The following is a 19,557-nucleotide window of genomic DNA, read 5'->3' on the forward strand; positions in this document are numbered from 1 at the left end:
TGGGGTCCTGGGTCTCTTCCCTATGGCCAGTGGCTGCAGGAAGGGGGGGGCAGAGGAGGGGACCTATTGATCACAGAAGGGGAAAAAGATTGGTTGCTCTGCCTGTGGAGGAGGTGGGATAGTGAGGCAAATGGCCAATCAGAGGATGGCTTCCCCCTCTACTCCACAGGACTCAGATTTGCATCTTACACTCCATTCCCCAAAGCGAGGTTGACTCGCGCATAATAATGAAAGGGGTCTTGTCCTAGAGAGCAAAAGTACAGAATGTGATCCAGCTCCAGCACTAATTAAAATAAAAGGGAAGGTTTTTTTGGTTCTCTCATTAAGTTTTTCAAAAAATTCCATGGCACACCTGTTTGATTCTGGCAGCACACCGGTGTGCCGCACACCGGTTGGAAACGCTGCTGTAGACACTGAACTATGACTAACTTCCTACAGTGAAGTACGGAGTGCTCTCACAGGAGATGGAGAAGCTCCTGCAGCCATGGTCCCCAAACTTTTCATGCATGTTTCTCGCCTCAGCCCCCCACCCCCTAGGAGTCGGTGTGCAGCCTCTGGGTAGGGGGGCCTGAGGTTGCAGGGTGGAGCCACACCTATGCCAGGGGCCACGGCCACAGCTGGGGGTAGGTATGGGGTGACAAGTGGAGTAGGGGCTGGGGATGGGATCAGATCTACGGCCTGGGGCTGGGTGGCACTCCCTTCCCATTGTGGGGGCTGCCCCAAGAGCAGAGCTGCAGCTGGGGATAGAGTGGGGCTGGATGGCACTCCCTGCCTGTCATGGGGGCCGGCCTAGGACCCGCCCTGCCCCCCTGAACACTTCTCCATGCCCATCTGAGGTGTGCACCCACAGTTTGGGGACCACTAGCTGCTAATGCAGTGCTCTAGTGCAGAAGGAAAGGCATGTGAGAGTGACTATAGATGTAGTAAGGGCTTTCTGACTTCCAGGTGGGAAGGTAGGTGGAAATTTGGGGACAGAGTTTTCTGGTGTTGAAAAAAATTAATGCACGTACCTCTTGGAAGGTCTCAACTAGAGCATTCTTGTGTTAAGGTAACTAATGGAAGTGTGCTTCTATGTTGAAGGCTTCTTTTGAAAAACTTCCCTTAACCTGGTTTCAGACTAGTTTGTGAAGAAAGGGATTTATGCATCGAGCTAAATGCAAATATATATTAGTTTACATTTGCTGGAAGGGCAATGAAAAGATCTTTATTCTAGTGAGGTTCTTTGTTTTATGGTGTTGCTGTTTGCCATGCTAAAGTTAGTTGTCAGCATTTGCATTATAAACTCTTTTTTTTAAGGACTGATTACTCTGGTCTGAAAACTAGCATGCAAGATTTCAGCCCTGGAGCATTGTTTTGCGTTTTGTATGTTTTAAAATAACAAATCTGACTGACCTGATCCTGCGTATGTTAAACCCTTACACATCCATGCTCATGTTCACTCCAGATAGCAAAACTGACTACATACAAGTAAAGTTTACAACAAAGATTAGAGGAAAAAGTAGGTTCAAGTTTTCAAGTTAATGGTAGTTCAGTGTTGAGGGTCATATTCTGAAATCTGTAAGTAGTTCATTCAGTATTATTCAGTCCTTGCCTTCCTGCAAAGACAGCTAATAATGCAGCTGACTTTTTGCATGTGTTACATTGACTTACAGTTCTTGGGTAGTAAAAACTATAGATGGTTGTAACTCAAGTTTTATTATAACCCATGTTTCTTCTTTGATTGCTCTTGTGCATTCCAATAGGTGTGTGCGTGCGCTGCATGTGTGATCGCCGGAAAGCTTTTCCCCTAGCGGTACCCGTTAGGTCAGCTGTGGAAACTCATGGAGTGGCACCTTCATGGCCGTGTGTGGGTATATGTCCCTGCCAGCCCGCCGCCTGCTCAGCTCCTTACCTCCTGTGACAGTGTTGGAACAGCTCAGTCTCTTGCATCTGCAAGTGCCTTACCTAGTGGTTCCTTTGTTTTGTTGAAATAGTAGTCAATCAGTTAGTTGCTAATAGTTTAGTTTAGCTTACTTCAGGGGACTTCCCCTCCCCCCCGCTCTACTCTCCCCGGCGCTTGGACATACCTCAGTCGCAGGGGTTTAAGGGGTTAAAGCTATGTCCTTAAGTTATCCGCATGCCACCTGTTTCAGGTGCCTCGGGGAGGGCCATCAGACAGATAAGTGCCCTATTTGCAGGCGCTTCAGATCCAGAACTAAGAGTGGGACTATCGTTTGAAGCTCTTCCTAATGGAGTCGGCCCTTCGGCCTCAGCCAGAGCTAGCACCAGTATCCTCAGTGTGCAGCACACCTGCCTCGCTACAGGATGTCCCGGCACCAAGGAAGGACTCTGCCAGGGAGCACAGGCACCGCTCCCCAGCCCGCAAGGCCAGCGCTTTCAGGCGGCACCATTCGCAATCCCTGGTGCCACATAAGAAGAAGCAGCCAGACATTTCCCCATCAAGAAGCCACGGGGGGATTCCAGTGGGGCGCATTCTCCAGCGGGACACCTTTGGTCTGATCCTCAAGAACCGGCACCATTGATTCCGACCCCAGTGGCGGAGCCATTGAGTCCAGCAAAAACGGACTCCCCTACCTGGGACAACTTGGAGGATGAGCTTGATCTCCCCTCCACTCCAGATACCTACAAGGCAGCCCAAGATCTCATCACCATGATGGCGCAGTACCTGGCCCTGCAGGTGCGGGTCCCGGTTTTGCAAACTATGCTACTGCCAGTAACACCAGCAACAGCACTGACTGCAGTGTCGAGCCTGGCACTGCAGGTGGCTCCAACAACTGTAACTGCACCGATGGTGGCACCACCGTTAATTCATTATCGGGTAAGCCAACGATGTTGTGGTACTGATCATCATCCCCCCGATAGCGCTTACCGGCACCATCTGGCTTCGCACTCCCATGGTCAGGTACAGAGTACTTGTCAGAGACAGTCTTCCGTCTCCTGATGCAGCCATCACCGGTCCTGGTCCCGGCACCTTAGGTCAGCGGAGCAACTGGCACCAGCCATCTCCTGGCCACACCTGTGGCAGGCCCAGTACAATGGCCCTTTTTTACCCCTTGGGCCTACCACCAGGGTCAGGGATCCAGGCTGGTATCGGTAGCATCAGCACTCTGTGCCCCCTATCAGCAACGTCACTGGCACACTAGACCCCTAGGGCCCTGAGGACCCCATATGAGACAGGGCTGCTGAGCAAGCACAACCCCTCCTGCACTGATATCAGTGACAGTTGAGCCACCTCCGGTTGCCGGGAACTCAAAGGTACCTGACCCAACTTCCAGAGAACCAGAAGGGCAAGAAGACCCTGTCCCAGGAACCTCTTCCTCCTCTTTGTCGGACGAGGCGGTGGCGGGCACCTCCACCAATCTACCATCAATGGACACTAAAGGTCACTAGGACCTGCTTAGGAGAGTGGCTGTAAACTTTAACCTCCAGGCAGAGGAGGTTATGGAGGACGCGGATCCGGTGGTGGACATCCTCACTCCCGAAGATCCTTCTAGAGTGGCCCTTCCCCCTCATAAGGATAACTTAGAACACTATGAAGGTGCTCTGGCAGACGCTGGTCTCTATACCACCAATGGCTAAAGGGGTTGAGAGACACTATTTTGTGCCACAGAAGGGCTATGAGTACCTTTTTACCCACCCTCAACTGGGGACTCTGGTAGTTGATGCAGCAAACCACAAAGATCACTAGGAACAGCCAGGCCCTGCACCTAAGTCATGGGACATAAAGAATCTAGATCTCTTTGGCCCTAAAGTCTATTTGACTGGGGGGGCTCTAGCTTCAAGTAGTGAACCAGCAGGCAGTGCTGAGTCGCTATACCTTTAATTCCTGGAACTTGTTGGCTAAATTCCAGGAGTTAATTCTGTCTGACCCTTGCATGGAGTTTGGTGTGCTCCTTGAGGAGAGTAGAGTAATCTCCTAGGTCAGCCCTCCAGGCCACCCTGGATATGGTGGACTCTGAGGCTTGAACCATGGCCACTGCATCGCATTGATGCACAGAGCGTGGCTCCAGGTTTCAGGTATTCCACCTGAGGTCCAGAACACAATACAAGACCTCCCCTTTGACTGCGTGGGCCTGTTTGTCCAAAATACAGACACATGGCTGCATAGCCTGAAGGACTCGCAGGTAACTCTGAAGTCTCTGGGGCTACACTCCCCAATGCTTCAGAGAGAGCCCTTTGGGCCTCAACCACTTTCCTGTTTCTACCCTAGGCCTCCTAGGCAAGATCGATCAAGAATGGGCAGGAATAATAGGAGGCACCCTCCACAATCCTCCTGAGGCCAAGGCCAGGGTTCAGCCAAATAGCCCCTGGCCCCAAGCCAAACCTTTGAAGATGCACCCGAGGATGGCACACCAGTTGCCATCTTGGATCATTCCCCCTTGCCCCCCGGTCCCTACTTGTGAACAGACTCTCCTGCTTCTACCATGCTTGGTCTTGGATCACATCAGACCGTTGGGTCCTCAGCACGGTATTGGTGGGATACTCTATTCAATTCTGTTCCCTTCTGCCCTCCCACCTCCCCTTCCCTGTCCCTCTTCAGGCACCCCTCTCATGAGCAACTCCTTTTGCAGGAGGTGCATTCGCTCCTAGCTCTAGGGGCAATAGAGGAGGTTCCTCAGGAATTCAGGGCCAAGGGATTCTACTCTGGCTATTTCCTTATCCCCAGGGCCAAGGGCGGGCTTCGTCCTATGCTGGACCTATGAGACCTCAACACATTCATAAAGAAGGTGAAGTTTCGAATGGTCTCTCTGGCCACCATCATTCCCTCCCTGGATCCGGGAGACTGATACGCCACTCTCAACTTGAAGGACGCGTAATTGCATATTTTCATTATCCCAGCCCAGAGGCACTTCCTCAGATTTGTAGTCCGTGGGAGCACCCTGAACTGATGGTGCTGGCCTTTGGCCTCTCTGCAGCCCCCCAGGTGTTCACCAAGTGTATGGCAGTCATGGCAGCCTTCCTTCGCAAGCGCCAGGTGCAAGGTATTCCTGTATCTATCTGGACGACTGGCTCATCAAAGCCAATTCCCAGGAACAGGTGGCAGAACACTTGTCCCTGACCAGGGAGAGATTTTGCAGGCTGGACTTGCATTGAACGAGCCCAAGTCCACACCGACCCCCACACAACGAATAGAGTTCATAGGAGCTCTCTTGGACTCCACGCAGGTGAAGGCATTTCCTCTGGAAGCGCGTTTCAAAGCGCTCACGGACATTATCGAGACTCTGCACCACTTTCCCACAACCACGGCCAGAAAGTGCACGAGGCTATTGGGGCACATGGCAGCCTGTACATACGTAGTGCAGCACACCAGGCTGCACCTTTGGCCCCTCCAGGCATGGTTAGCGCAAGTGTACAGACCGAGCAGGGACCCATTGGACTCAATAGTGACCCTCCCGCCTTGGATTCTCGACTCTCTCCACTGGTGGCTACAACAGCTGGTTTGTGCTGGAGTACCCTTCACCAAACCCCAAACTATGCTCTCCCTGGTCACAGACGCCTCAGCACTTGGTTGGGGAGCACATGTGGGCAATATCAGAACCCAGGGCCTCTGGTCCCATACAGAGCTATTGCTGCACATCAACGTAAGGGAGCTGAGGGTGGTTCGCTGAGCATGCCAAGCATTCCAGATCTACCTCCAGAGCATGTGTGTATCAGTGCTCACAGACAACACTGCAGTGATGTTCTATATAAACAAACGGTGGTGCTTGCTTGCTTCCTGTGCCGGGAAGCCCTCACATTGTGGGACTTTTGCATTGCCCACTCTATACACCTACAGGCGTCGCGCCTTCCAGGGATGCAAAACTAGCTAGCCAATTGACTCAGTCGCTCGTTTCACGGTCACTAATGGTCCCTCAGACCGGACATCGCTCACTCGATTTTCCAGAGGTGGGGCTCTCCCCACATGGACCTGTTCGCGGCGTGGAACAGGAAGTGCCAGAGGTTTTGCTCCTTCCAGAACCACAGCCCAGGCTCTACCGCAGACGCATTTCACTTGTTATGGACAGGTCATCTGCTGTATGCGTTTCCACCATTCCCCCTCATACACAGAGTGCTCCTCAAGACTCGTCAGGACAGGGCTTCTTTGATCCTCATAGGACCAGCATGGCCTCACCAGCACTGGTTCACCATGCTATTGAACCTCTCGGTGGACAGACCAGTAGTGCTTCCCCTCTGTCCAATCCTAATCAAACAGGATCACGGCAGTCTGCAACACCCCAATCTAGAGTTCCTCCACCTCATGGAGTGGAAACTCCATGGCTGAACCCTCTTGAGCTTCAGTGCTTGGACTCAGTGAGGGAGGTCCTGTTGGGAAGTAAGAAACCCTCCACTCAAGCCACTTAGCCAGTAAGTGGAAGAGTTTCTCCATTTGGTCTCGACAAAGGGGAACTGAGCCACAATCAGCCCCAAATCCCCTTATTTTGGACTAGCTTTTATATCTTAAGCACCAAGGGTTAGCAATATCATCCCTGAGATCCCTGCAGCCATTTCGGCCTTTCACCCAGGAAAGACGGGTGGGTCAGTGTTCCATAACCCCATGGTGGGAGGTATTCTTAAAGGCTTGGACAGACTTTATCCCCCTATACGTCGGCCTGTTCCCCAGTGGGACCTCAGCTTAGTCCTGTCCTCACTCATGGGGGGCCCCCTTTTTGAGCCATGGCTACCTGTCTTCTATCCTGTCTCTCCTAGAAGGTGGCCTTTCTGGTGGCTGTAACCTCCGCTGAAGGGTTTCCGAACTCAGAGCACTGATCTCCAAACCTCCTTATACAGTATCCTATAAGGACAAAGTGCAGCTATGCCTTCACCCTGTGTTTCTCCCTAAGGTTGTATCCCAGTTTCATGTGAACCAAGATGTATTTTTACCTGTGTTCTTTCCTAAACCCCATGCCACTAACGGGGAGCACACGTTCCATTCCCTGGATGTTGGACGTGCCTTAGCATTTTATACTGAACGCATGAAGCCATAATTTCGTAAATCACCATAGCTCTTTATTGCCATTGCAGAAAGAATGAGGGGGCTTCCGATCTCATCACAGCGCATTTAGTCATGTATCACATCCTGTATCAGGACTTGCTATGATCTGGCTAAAGTTCCAGCCCCTCCGCTTACAGCGCAGGCGGCGTCCACTGCATTCCTGGCGCAGGTCCCTATCCAGGATAACCGCAAGGCGGCGACGTGGTCTTTTGTCCACACCTTCACTTCACACTACGCTATTACCCAGCAGGCAAGGGATGCTTCTGCCTTTGGTAGGGCAGTCCTGCATTCAGTGATCTGGTGAACTCTGACCCCTCCCCCTGCGCAACTGCTTGGAAGTCACCTATTGGAAGGCACAGGAGCAATCACTCAAAGAAGAAACAGTTACTTACCTCTCGTAACTGTTCTTCAAGATGTTGCTCATGTCCATTCCAAATCCCACCCGCTTCCCCGCTGTCTGAGTATTCTAGCAAGAAGGAACTGAGCAGGTGGCCAGTCAGCAGGGACATATATATATATATATATACACGCCGCCATGAAGGCATCACTCCAGGGGTCTCCACAGCCGACCTGACTGATAGTGCTAGGGGAATAGCTTTCCGGTGATCGCGCACATAGCTATTGGAATGGACATGAGCAACACATCTCAAAGAACAGAGGTAAGTAACCATTTTTTTCACTTTGTACTTTGGTTCTCTTTTTCAGCTGAAATGCCCTGCTTGGGTTCATCCCAAGGGTGAATTTTTGTTGTTAAACTTAAGCAAAATCCATTTAGCTGTTCTTGGGTTAGGATAGTGGAGATGAATTTTGTGTCTTCAAAATAAAGACTTTACATATTAATGTCTCAATCTAATTTTAGCATTTAACTAATGCCTAGCTTTTGCTAAAATAGCCCCTTGATAAATCTGAAGAAAAAGTTAGACAACTATATAAACAGTTACAAGTTTGATAATTTTAATAATTTAAGGTTGAATTAGAAAGGTAAGGCACAAAACAAAATTAAATTAGTTAGCAACATCAAGAGTAACACACTTTCTAAATACATTAGAAGCAAGAGGAATACTGAGGTAGGCCCATTACTCAAATGAGAAGGGATAGCCAATATCCGAAGATACAGCAATGGCCAAGGTGTTAAATGCTTGGGGGTGTTTTGGTTTTCATTGAAAAGTTTAGGAGTGATCAGATGACTAACACTAAAACATCAGCATAAATAAGGTAGGCTCTGAGACTGAAATAGGGAAAGAACAAGTCAAGAATTACTTAGGGCTTGTCTAAACTCGAAATGTTGCAACAGTGCTGCTGTTGTGCTTCAGTGTACACACCAACTGGAGAGGTGCTCTCATAGGTGTAGGTAATCCACCTCCCAGAGAGGTGGAAGCTAGGTCAGTAGAAGAATTTTTCTATTGACGTAGCACTGCCTATATGGGGACTTGGGGCAGCTTAGCTGTATCATTCAAGAGGTGTGAATTTTTCACACTCCTGAGAGATGTAGCTGAGTTGATCTAACTTTCTATTTATAGACTAGCCCTTAGTAGACAGAGGCCTTCCACTCAGCAGGGCCTGACTATATACATCCTAGAAAACTGAAGGAACTGGCTGAGATCTGAGCCATTAGCAACTATCTTTGAGAACTTTAGGAGGGTGAGAGAGATTCCAGAGGACTTGCAAAGGGAAAATACAGTAGCCATCTACTAAAAGGGGAATAAGCTCAACCCAGGGACTTGCAGCCCAGTAAACTTAACTTAAGTACCTTGAAAGATAATGGAGCAAATCAAGCAATCAGTTTGTAACCACCTAGACTATAATAATGTGATAAGTCAGCATGGATTTATCAAGAACAAATCATATCAAACCAACCTAATATCCTTCTTTGATAGAGTAACAAGCCTTGTGGATGGGGGGGAGGCAGTAGATGTAATCTATCTTTACTTCAAGTAATGCTTTTGTACTATATCCTATGACCTTCTCAAACAAACTAGGGAAATATAGCTTAATGTACCCGTTGTAAGGTGGGTGCACATCTTATCAATTGTTCTTAGTCAAAGTGGAAGGGCATATCGAGTCAGGTACCACGGGTATTGGTCCTGCATCCATTTCTGTTCAATATTGTCATAAGTGATTTGGATAATAACATAGAGAATATACTTACAAGTTTGTGAACAATACCAAGCTGGGAGGTGTTGCAAGCACTTTGGAGGACAGGATTAGAATATGAAATAGCCTGAAATAAATAGGATGAATTTCAGTAAGGACAAATGCTAAGTACTGCACTTAAGAAGGGATAACCAAATGCACAAACATAAAATGGGAAATTACTGCCTAGGGAGGAGTACTGCAGAAAAGGATCTGGACATTATAGTGGACCACAAACTCAATAGGAGTCAGCGATGTAATACTGTTGCAAAAAAAGTGAACTTCGCTTTGGGATGTATTAGCAGGAGTGTTGTAAGTAAGACATGAAGTAATTCTTCTACTCTACTCAACACTGATAAGGCCTCAACTCAAGTACAATACTGTTCAGTTCTAGGCAACATACTTCAGGAAAGTTGTGGACAAATTGGAGAAAGTCCAAAGGAGAGCAACAAAAGCAATTAAAGGTCTAGAAAATGTGACTTGCAAGGGGAGATTTAAAAAAAATTGGGTTTGTTTAGTCTGGAGAAGGGAAGACTGAGGGGGGAATGTAAGTCTTCAAGTATGTAAATGGCTCTTAAAAAGAGGTAAGTGATAAATTGTTCTCCCTAACCACTGAGAACAGGACAAGAAGTAATGGGCTTAAATTGCAGCAAGGGAGATTTAGGTTTGACATTAGGAAAAACTTCCTAACTATAAGGATAGTTAGCACTAGAACAGATTACTTTGATCTACATTAGGAACTTGCGTCAGTATAACGACGTTGCTCGGGGTGTGAAAAATCAACACCGCAGAGCGACACAGGTATACTGACCTAACCCCCATTGTAAACAGCACTATTTTGATGGAAGGGCTGCCGTCTCAACACAGCTACTTCTTCTCAGGGAGATTAAGTGCCTATGCCAACCTGAGAAGCTTTCCTGGCAACATAGTGTCTTTGCTAAGCACTACAGAGGCACAGCACCTCCAGTGCAGCTGTGCTGTTGCAGCATTGTAAGTGTAGACAAGCCCTGGTCAGGGATGATCTTGATGATACTTACTCCTGCCTGATTGCAGGGGACTGGACTAGATGACCTTTCAAGGTACCTTACAGGTCTACGGTTCTGTGATTCTATTGTCTTGTACTAGAGTTCAAAGCTGCCTGGTGCATTAGATAAATGTTTGCTACTGAGTAGGATGTCTGTGCAGTTGTGGAAAAATCATTCAGCTTTGTGGGAGGGCATGGTTTTTGTATATTGGATTCCTGTAGTCTATGGAATTGTGTGACATCCTTATGCTGTGGCTAGGCTTTCCTCTGTTTTAAATGCAAAAAATTGCATTACAATATTAACCTGTAAATTTAAACAACAAAGGTCCAAATGCTGATGTGCCTTCAGAGCTTCTGTTGACTTGAGTAGAGCCCATAGGAACACTTGTGTATATAGCAACAACTTGACCGCACTCTGTATGTATGCCAGTGTTAGGATGACTAGTCGGTTTGTTTTTAAGATACACAATTAACAATGGATATGCCAACCTTGCTATGAGAATCTTAAATATTTAATTTAAATTTGTTAATGCTATATGAATGTAGAAATATACATTTATTATATTGAGCATTAACTATTTTACCTATTACCTTGATACTATAAGATGTTTAACTTGCTTCCAATAGGTCACATTGAGTAGTCACATTGTCATCTAGAGCAGTGCTACTCAAAGTGGTGGTCTGCAGACCGGTGCTGGTCCGCGAGCCATCGGCTGCCAGTCTGTGCGCACGTGGGGAGCGGGGGGGGAATGCCTGTCTCCCACATCAGGTAGCTTGAGAATCACTGCTCTAGAGCATTGTTTGCTGTGGGGTTGCTGCTATGTTGGTCCCAGGATATTGGGGAGAGAGAGAGAGAGAGAGGGTGAGGTAATATCTTTTATTGGAACAAACTTCTGCTGGTGACAGACAAGCTTTCAAGTTTACACAGACTTGAAGAGCTCTGTGTAAGGTTGAAACCTTGCCTGTATCACCAACAGAAGTTGGTCCAATAAAGATATTCTCACCCACCTTGTCTATCGACAGTTTGTCATTCTTAGCAAGGTTGTTGATACCAGCACACAGCATAATTAATAAATCTTTTAAATCTACAAACTTTATAGTCTTCCACAAAAGTATGAAGGGGCATTTGACGCTTAACTCGCTTATAATTGTCATTTAGCTCATTCTGAAGTACCTGTGTTCTACTAAGCTGTATGCAAATGCCCTGTTCTGTGATATGGCTAATATGGAACCCTACCAGATTAGAGTTGGACTACAAGATACTGGTAAGTGGTGACTTTATTATAATGGTGTGGTTTTGAAAAGTTCATTATAAAGTAATTAACTTTCCAAAACGGTGCTTTATAATAATAAAGCCACTTAACCCTGTAGGTCAGCTCTGTAGTCAGGTTCAGTAGTATGTGTGATGTCACCACACAATCTGGGATGTTGCAGCAGAGCTCACAGGAAATATGAAATGATGTTCTAATTTTCATTCATGGCAAGTGGCTGTGGCATTCCGCACATGCGAACATGGTTTATTTAATTGTAAAATTCTTACCCAATTGGGTGGCCAGTATGATTAACTCATACTACGTATTAATGCAACAAATAATGCAAATGGTAAGAATATTTATATGGCAGAGTATTCCAAATGAAATTGCCACAGGTTAGTTCTTGACAAAAGTTTTACATGAGATCCAACGTGACACATCAACTAAGGGCATATTTAAATTATTGCCACTACAGTGGCACAGCTGTGGTACTACATTTGTGCTGCTGTAGCATCATAGTGTAGGTGCTTCCTGCCATTGACAGAAGGGGTTTTTCCTTTGGTGTATTTAATTCATCTTTTTGAGAGTCAGTAGCTAGGTCAACAGAAGAATTCTTCTGGAAACCTAGTTATGTTTCCTCCGGGGTGAAGTCCAACTAACTACGGCACTCAGCATGCAAAATATTTTGCATCCCTGAGTGACCTAGATAGGTCGATCTAACATCTACATGTAGACCAGGCCTTAATGTTAGAGGTTGAACGCTGATTAGTTGTTATGCTATTTTTAATTATAACTTTTTTTTTTTAAATGCTTGTATGGCCATTGCATTTCATGATTATATTATTCATGACATTGTTAGCCATCTAAGAAGTTTACTACTAACTTGTCTAATGTCAACCTAGAATAATCATTTAGCTGACTACTGTGTGACTGATAACAGGTAGTTAGGAAGTGCCAAAAGGGAACCTCAGAGCAGTGGAGCTTTACTCATGGTTGTTAAAATCATGTCATCCTACTTGTTTTTCCTCCACAGGCTTTACATGTATGAAGTACTAGTGCTGACCGTTCATGTTCTAGAAAGAACAAGCTGGGGGAGGGAGAGGGGGCATGATTGCAAGAATAGAGGGGAGGTGAAAAAGTTCCACAGTGGAAGGAAAATAAACAAGAAGATGCATAGGCAGAATGGGGTGGTATTGTATACTTTGAATGCAATACTTGTTTTAAAACTAGCAGTGTCTGTTGTGGCTGAGCATGTGCAGTCATGCAAGTGCTTAAAGGGCAGGGCATCTGCAACTGTCTCCAAGTTCCTGCTGGCCGGAATCTAGCTGGTCCACCCTGCTAGATTTTACCTCAAGCTAAACATCTCCAAATTCTTCTCAGAATCTTCAGAACAAATTTTTTATTTTGGCACCTTAGTTTGTACTAGTGCTTGTCAGATTGAAAGCTGCTGATCCAGACCCCTTTGTCCTATCGTAGACCACAGGAGACTTAACACACGTATGGTGTCTCAGGTTTAGAATGGCATTGCTTCAGGCTCATGACTGGTTCATGGCTCTCAACTTGCACGGTGTCTACAGTACTTCCATGTCACCATCCGCCTGGCCCACAAGAAGTACCTCAGGTTCACAATAGGACCCAACCACTGTCAATGCTGGGTTCTTCCCTTTGCAGTCTCTGTGGCACAGTCTCTTCATGAATCTGGTTTTGGAATCTATGGGGGTGGGGAAAGTACCTGGTTATAGCAGTGGCACATCTAAGAGGAAATCCACTTCTATCTGTATCTAGATGACTGGCAAATCAGAGGCAGGTACTCCTCATCCAAACATCATATTAATAAAACAAGTCATGGTCCTGACCAGAATCCTGCAGGAACTTGACTGGTGGCCACACCCACTGGATGTGAGAAAAGAGGTACTTTTTTTTGGTCTCTCCCTGACAATGACACAGGTCACAGATGTGTCAGGGACAGTCTGGTCCACTCACCTTAATCACTTTCAGATGCAAGACTCATGGTCCCAAGATCTTAAGCTCTACATGTATATCTTGAAATTGAGAGCCACTAGGTTAGCTTATATGGCTTTCCTACCTGTCCTGTCTGAAACCCTGCAGTGCAGATTCTGATGGACAACGCATTGGCTTTGCGCAATTTAAAAAGAAACAGAGGCACTTGATCATCATTTTTTCTTTGTCTGGAAGCAATTGAGTTTTGGGAATGGTGCCGCCATCATGGAGTGACACTATGCTAGCTCTACATCTTCCAGGTCCAAGTCTGTCAAGCCATTGCAGGTTCCTGGAACAGCTGTGAGTATTCACCACAGAAATCTATCCTAGACCTGATGTTCCGCCATAGATCTGTTCGCCATGACAATGCCAAGTGTAAAGACTTCTGCTTCAGTGAACATGTGAGCACTGACTTTTGTTCAGATGCCTTTCTGTTTGGTGATCTCAAGGACTGCTATATGTCTTCTCCAGGATAATATCCAAGATCAAAATTGCTTCAGCCAGTATGATGTGCTGTCAGATCTCCACACATGTTCAGCCAGCCCTTCTGTACATCTTTCTGTCTGTTTTGAAAATGCTGTTGCAAAACTAGGGTCAAATATTGCCCATAGGCCCACAATGGTTGCACCTGATGGCATGGATGGCAGCTGGATGAATAGAACTGACAGGGATTGCCCCCTAGAGCAGGGTGAGCAAACTTTTTGGCTCGTGGGCCACATCTGGGTATAGAAATTGTGTGGCAGGGCCATGAATGCTCATGAAGTTTGGATTGAGGTACAGGATGGGGTGAGGGCTCTGGCCGGGGGTGCAGGCTCTGCGGTGGGGCTAGAAATGAGGAGGGCAGGGCGGGGGTGCTCTGGGCTGGGGCAGGAGGTTGGGGTGTGAGGGCTCCAGCTGGAGGTGTGGGCTCTGCGGTGGGGCTGGGGATGAGGGGTTTGGGGTGTAGGCAAGTACTCCAAGCTGAGATGGAGGGATTTGGAATGTGGGAGACAGCTGGGGCAGGGGGTTGGGGTGCAGGAGGGGAAGCTCCTGGATGAGCATATCCCCTCTCCAGCTCCTACGCAGAGACGTGGCCAAGCAACTCTGCATGCTGCCCTCTCCACAGGTGCTGCCCTGAAGCTCCCATTGGCTGCAGTTCCTGGTCAATGGGAGCTGCGGGGGCAGCACTTGGGGTGGAGCGTGGATCCCCCTGTCTGTCCCTATACATAAGAGCTGGAATGGGGACATCGTGCTGCTTCAGGGAGCCATGGCACACGGAGCAGCCCCTGACCCTGCTCCCCCACTGGAGTGCAGGAGCAGGGAAAGCCCCAGATCCCACTCCCCAGCAGGAGTTCAAGGGCCAGGTTTAATCTGCTGGCAGGCCAGATGTGGCCCGCAGGCCATAGTTTGCCTACCTCTGCCCTAGATGCTCAGGAGATTGTTTTTGCAAAGTTGGACCAGAAAGACTTAAAGTAGAAAAGATTGTTTTGGACTGCCCATGGGTGGTGGGGGGATTTGAACCTGGTAGAGGCCCCAGTACCAAAGATTCTGGACTACATATGGCTGCTGAAGCCAGCAGGACTAGCCTGTAGCTCTTAAATCCAACAATATCGGCATGCCACACTCCAGTACAGTCACATTCAGCTTTTTTTGCATCCTACAGTATTGAGATTCCTCATGGTTCTCCTTCATACCTGCTCTCTGGTTAGAGATCAGGCACCTGTGGGACTTCAACATCATCATCCTATAGCTCATAGAGCTGCCATCAAATCATTATTAGAATGTCCGTTATGCCACCTCACCATCACATCAGTAAGCTGTAGGTCTCCTATGGCTGAACCACCATAAATACCTTTTCATGTAACCATGGTGGTGATGAAATCGCACCAAGTTCATTCTTAAAGTGGTCTCTGAATTGCACCTGAAACCAGTCTATTGCCTTATCAGTCTTCTGCCTGAAGCTACACTTATCACCAGGAGAAAAACATCCTTCTCTGGATGAGTCCAGGGCCCTGCTTTACCTCATCGGAACAAAGTCTTTCAAACTCTCCTTTCCTCTTCATGGCCATATCTGGCATATTGAAAAGGTCATGCCTTCTTTTCCTCAGAGAATCTTGAAGTGGATCACAGAGTGATGACTGTTGGAAATACTTGGCTGGCATGTCTCTCCCTTCAAAGGTCAAGGGACACTCCACCAGGGCAGAGGCAACCTCTTCAGCCTCCTCCAGAAATGTGCTGATCTCTGAGATCTGTATGGCAGCTACAGGGAGCAACCCACTGACGTTTTGTTACGGATTATTCATAAGGCTGTGAATTTGTCATGGAAGCCACCCCTGACCTCTGCAACAGCTGGTGCGTCTGGCCTGGGGGCTGCCTGCACAGTCCTTGGCTCCTAGGTGGAGGCATGGCCAGGGGGCTCTGAGTGCTGCCTCTGCCTACAGGCACCGCCCTCTCAGGGTGCAGGCAGCATGCAGAGCTGCCTGGCCATGCCTCTGTCTAGGAGCTGGGGTGGGGGATGTCACCACTTCCAGGCAGCCCACCAAGGTAAGCGCCGCCCAGAGCCCTCACCCCCTCTAGCACTCCAACCTACAGCCCTGAACCCCCTCCAAAACCCAAACTTGTGCTGCTGCTGGGAGGGGGGTGCTGTTGCCCAAGACTGTCTCAGCTTGCCAGCCCTGCCAGCCCTGAATGTACTTCAGTAGCCTACACGCTACCTTATTTAAAAAAAAAAAATCTTCATGGTTAATAACTTGTGAGAGTGGAAGTTAAAGAATACTTTCAGGAATATTTCCCAGGTACCTAGATACCTGGGCTCTGTTAGTGTTTGGACAAATTCTTCCCACCCTTGAATTTCTGCGGGGAAGAAATGTAGAGATTCAATAGTTAGAAATACCTTATGTTCTCAAACATAGTTTCATCTTGAAGTAACTATTAGTGAAACTGTTTAATTAGACTTTATGAAATATTAATATACAAATAACAATGTTTTCTGACACCTCACATGCCAACACTTTATTTGGCTCTTATGGTTAGTAAGTCCTTCACCACAAAGAAATTTATTTTCTCTACCCTTCTGCTTCCTTGCGTGCTTTATTTAAGGGGCTACTTCTCAAGAACTGGTTGGGTAGAAGTAGTACACTGGTTTTCCAAAAGAATATGCCCAAAATATTTTTCATGCTGTATGGTCAAACCACCACTGTTGCATACTTAGCATCATATGGTAAGCAAGGGTTCATCTAAACTAGATACTTAGTCTTGACGGCGACTTAAATTTCGGTTCCTTGAGCAATGCCAGTAAAATGATGGATCTGTTGAATGAGCAATGAGTCAGATAATGGAACCTAGATCTTGTAATTTTGAGTTCTTTGGTTACTTGTAGATTTGAAAGGATTAGTCTTTTGTTGGCAAACATCAGTTTCACCATATGTACACAAACTGATGAAAAAATATTTCCATTGATAGAAATGTACATGTAGGTAAAGTAAGAAAAATGCTGCTTGAGAATTTAGAGAATTTAAGGATATTTAATTTTGTGTATTTTGATATTTGATGTTGACAACTTGTGTGTTAATGATTTATAATGCTTTAATTTTGAGTCTCAACATTTATTGTCTGATCCTCATAAATTTGCAAAATTGTGAATGTAAATAGATTAAAAAAAAGCTTTAAAAATAAACTTTGAAATTTATCAATTATTTAAAAAAAAATTATTCTCCTTAGCCTATTTACTTGGATCTGCCATAGCACTATAAATATCTGGGATATACAGAGTCATGCCACATATAGAACACCTTCTCAATGCAAAAAGAAAAGGAGAACTTGTGGTACCTTAGAGACTAACAAATTTATTTGAGCATAAGCTTTTGTGAGCTACAGCTCACTTCATCGGATGCATGCAGTAGAAAATAGAGTGGGGAGATTTATATACATAGAGAACATGAAACAATGGGTGTTGCCATACACACTGTAATGAGAGAGTGATCACTTAAGGTGAAGTGAGCTATAGCTCATGAAAGCTTATGCTCAAATAAATTTGTTAGTCTCTAAGGTGCCACAAGTACTCCTTATTTTGCGAATACAGACTAACACGGCTGCTACTCTGAAACTTCTCAATGTAGACTCCAAAATTTACTTTCTGTATTTGCCATACATTAATCTAGTAATGTTTTTTAAAGTTTCACTTTTCAGTTCTAGCCGTAGTTTCTCTAGCTACCTGCAAAACCTCTTGAGTGAGTGCTTGAATACTTTATTTGTGTGGTCCCTTTATGCTGAGTAAAAGGGCTAATGTGGCATAAATGTGTACTAAAACCCCTAGTCCCACCTAGGGAAAATCTTCCTCGCAGCAGGTACTGAGGTAATGGCAGTAAGGGTGCCTCATTGGACCCGCTTACACCACTGAACCAGGGTTTTGCATGTGCCTGGGCAGGTCTGCAGTGCTGTGGAGATCCCAGGCATTCCTGGACTCTGCGGTAATGTATAAAGGCCACAGGGGCTCTGTGAGTTAGGCTGGAGATTTGCTCCATCCTCCAGAGTAGCCCAGGATTTGGAGAGTGCGAAGATGACTTAAAGCTACCCTAGCATATATCCCAACCTCTTCATTTCCCTGGGGTGCGCATTCTGTGCCGCCTCTTATAGGCACAACGCTGCATCTCACCCCTTGGCTTTAGTGCTAAATCTAACATGTTCAAGGTTGTACCTTCCACATATTGCACAATTTTGTGTGTGTGGTACTCTAGGGCTAACATTGGGTTTTAAAATACTAACAAAAAACCTCCATTTGTACTCTGGAACTTTAAGGCCAGAAGGCACCATCATGATCATCTAGTTCAGGGGTGGGCAAACTTTTTGGCCAGAGGCCACATCAGGGTTGCAAAACTATATGGAGGGCCAGGTAGGGAAGACTGTGCCTCCCCATACAGCCTGGCCCCATCTGCCCTCTCCCACTTCCCGACCCATTCAAACCCCCTTCTCCCTGTCCCCTCACCACCCCCAAAATTCCACCCTATTCAACCGTTCCTTGTCCCCTGACTGCCCCAACCCCTATCTACAACCCTGCCCCTTGACAGGCCCCCTGGGACTCCCATGCCCTATCCAGCCCCTCCCCTGCCCTTGACCACCACCACCCCAGAGCCGCGCCCCCCCATCCAACTGCCCACAGGACTCCCTGCCCCTTATCATGTGAGAGCCAGCTGTGCTGCCCGGCAAAAGTGGCGGTCCAGAGCACTGGCTGCGCATCGCAATAAGACTGCGGGGGAGGGGCCAGGGACTAGCCTCCCTGGCCAGGAGCTCAGGCCAGGCAGGACGGTCCCGTGGGCAGTAGTTTGCCCACCTCTGATCTAGTCTGACCACCTGCACGTTGTAGTCCATAGAACCTCACCCACCTACTCCTGTAGTAGACCCATAACCTCTGGCTGAGTTTCTGAAGTCCTCAAATCATGATTTAAAGACACCCAAGTTTCAGAAAATCCCGCATTTGCACTACTTTAAATCTGCAAGTGACCTGTGCCCCATGCTGCAAAAAAGAGTTGAAAAATCCCAGTCTGTGCCCCTCTGACGTGGGGGGAAATTCCTTCCCAACTCCAAATACGGCTCTCAGTTAGACCCGGAGCATGTGCACAAGGCCCAGCCAGCCAGACACGTGAAAGAATTCTCTGTAGTATCTGGGAGCCCTCCCCATCTAGTGTCCCAACTCTGGCTGTTGAGAATATTTGCTACTAGCAGTCGCAGATCGGCTACGTATCATTGTAGGTAGTCTCATCATCCCATCCCCCCCCCACAAACTTACCAAGCTCTATCTTGAAGCCAATTAGGTTTTTTGCCCCCACTGCTCCTGGAAGGCTGATCCAGAACTTCGCTTCTCTGATGGTTGAAACCTTAGTCTAATTTCAAGCCTAAACTTGTTGATGGCCAGTTTGTCTATTGTTCTTGTGTCAACATTGGTGCTTCACTTCTTTCCCTCCCTGGTATTTATCTCTTTGGTGTATTTATAGAGAGCAATCATATCTCCTCTCAGCCTTCTTGGTTAGGCTAAACTAGCCAAGCTCTTTGAGCCTCCTCTCCAGAAGGAAGGTTTTTCATTCTTCTGATCATCCTAAGTAGCCTTTCTCTGCACCTGTTCTAGTTTGAATTCATCTTTCTTACACACATGAGACCAGAATTGTACGCAGTATTTCAAATGAGGTTCTGCCCCCCCA

At 46.9% G+C, this 19,557-nt stretch overlaps 1 protein-coding gene across 2 annotated transcripts in view; it reads left to right on the top strand.

Annotated features, from left to right (window-relative positions):
* LARP4B (La ribonucleoprotein 4B) overlaps positions 1–19,557 on the top strand; it is a 108,686-nt gene that overhangs the window by 26,830 nt on the left and 62,299 nt on the right. Inside the window, exon 1 of one of the 2 annotated variants that reach the window (XM_043509588.1) lies at positions 11,320–11,395. The exons of the other annotated variant lie outside the window; for it this stretch is intronic. Coding sequence (XP_043365523.1) covers positions 11,324–11,395 — 72 coding nt within the window. The 5' untranslated portion in view covers positions 11,320–11,323. Of the gene's footprint in view, positions 1–11,319; positions 11,396–19,557 lie in introns of those variants that run through there. 2 annotated transcript variants of the gene reach the window in all.

The sequence above is a fragment of the Dermochelys coriacea genome, chromosome 2 (assembly GCF_009764565.3).
Source record: "Dermochelys coriacea isolate rDerCor1 chromosome 2, rDerCor1.pri.v4, whole genome shotgun sequence".
Taxonomy (NCBI): Eukaryota; Metazoa; Chordata; order Testudines; family Dermochelyidae; genus Dermochelys; species Dermochelys coriacea.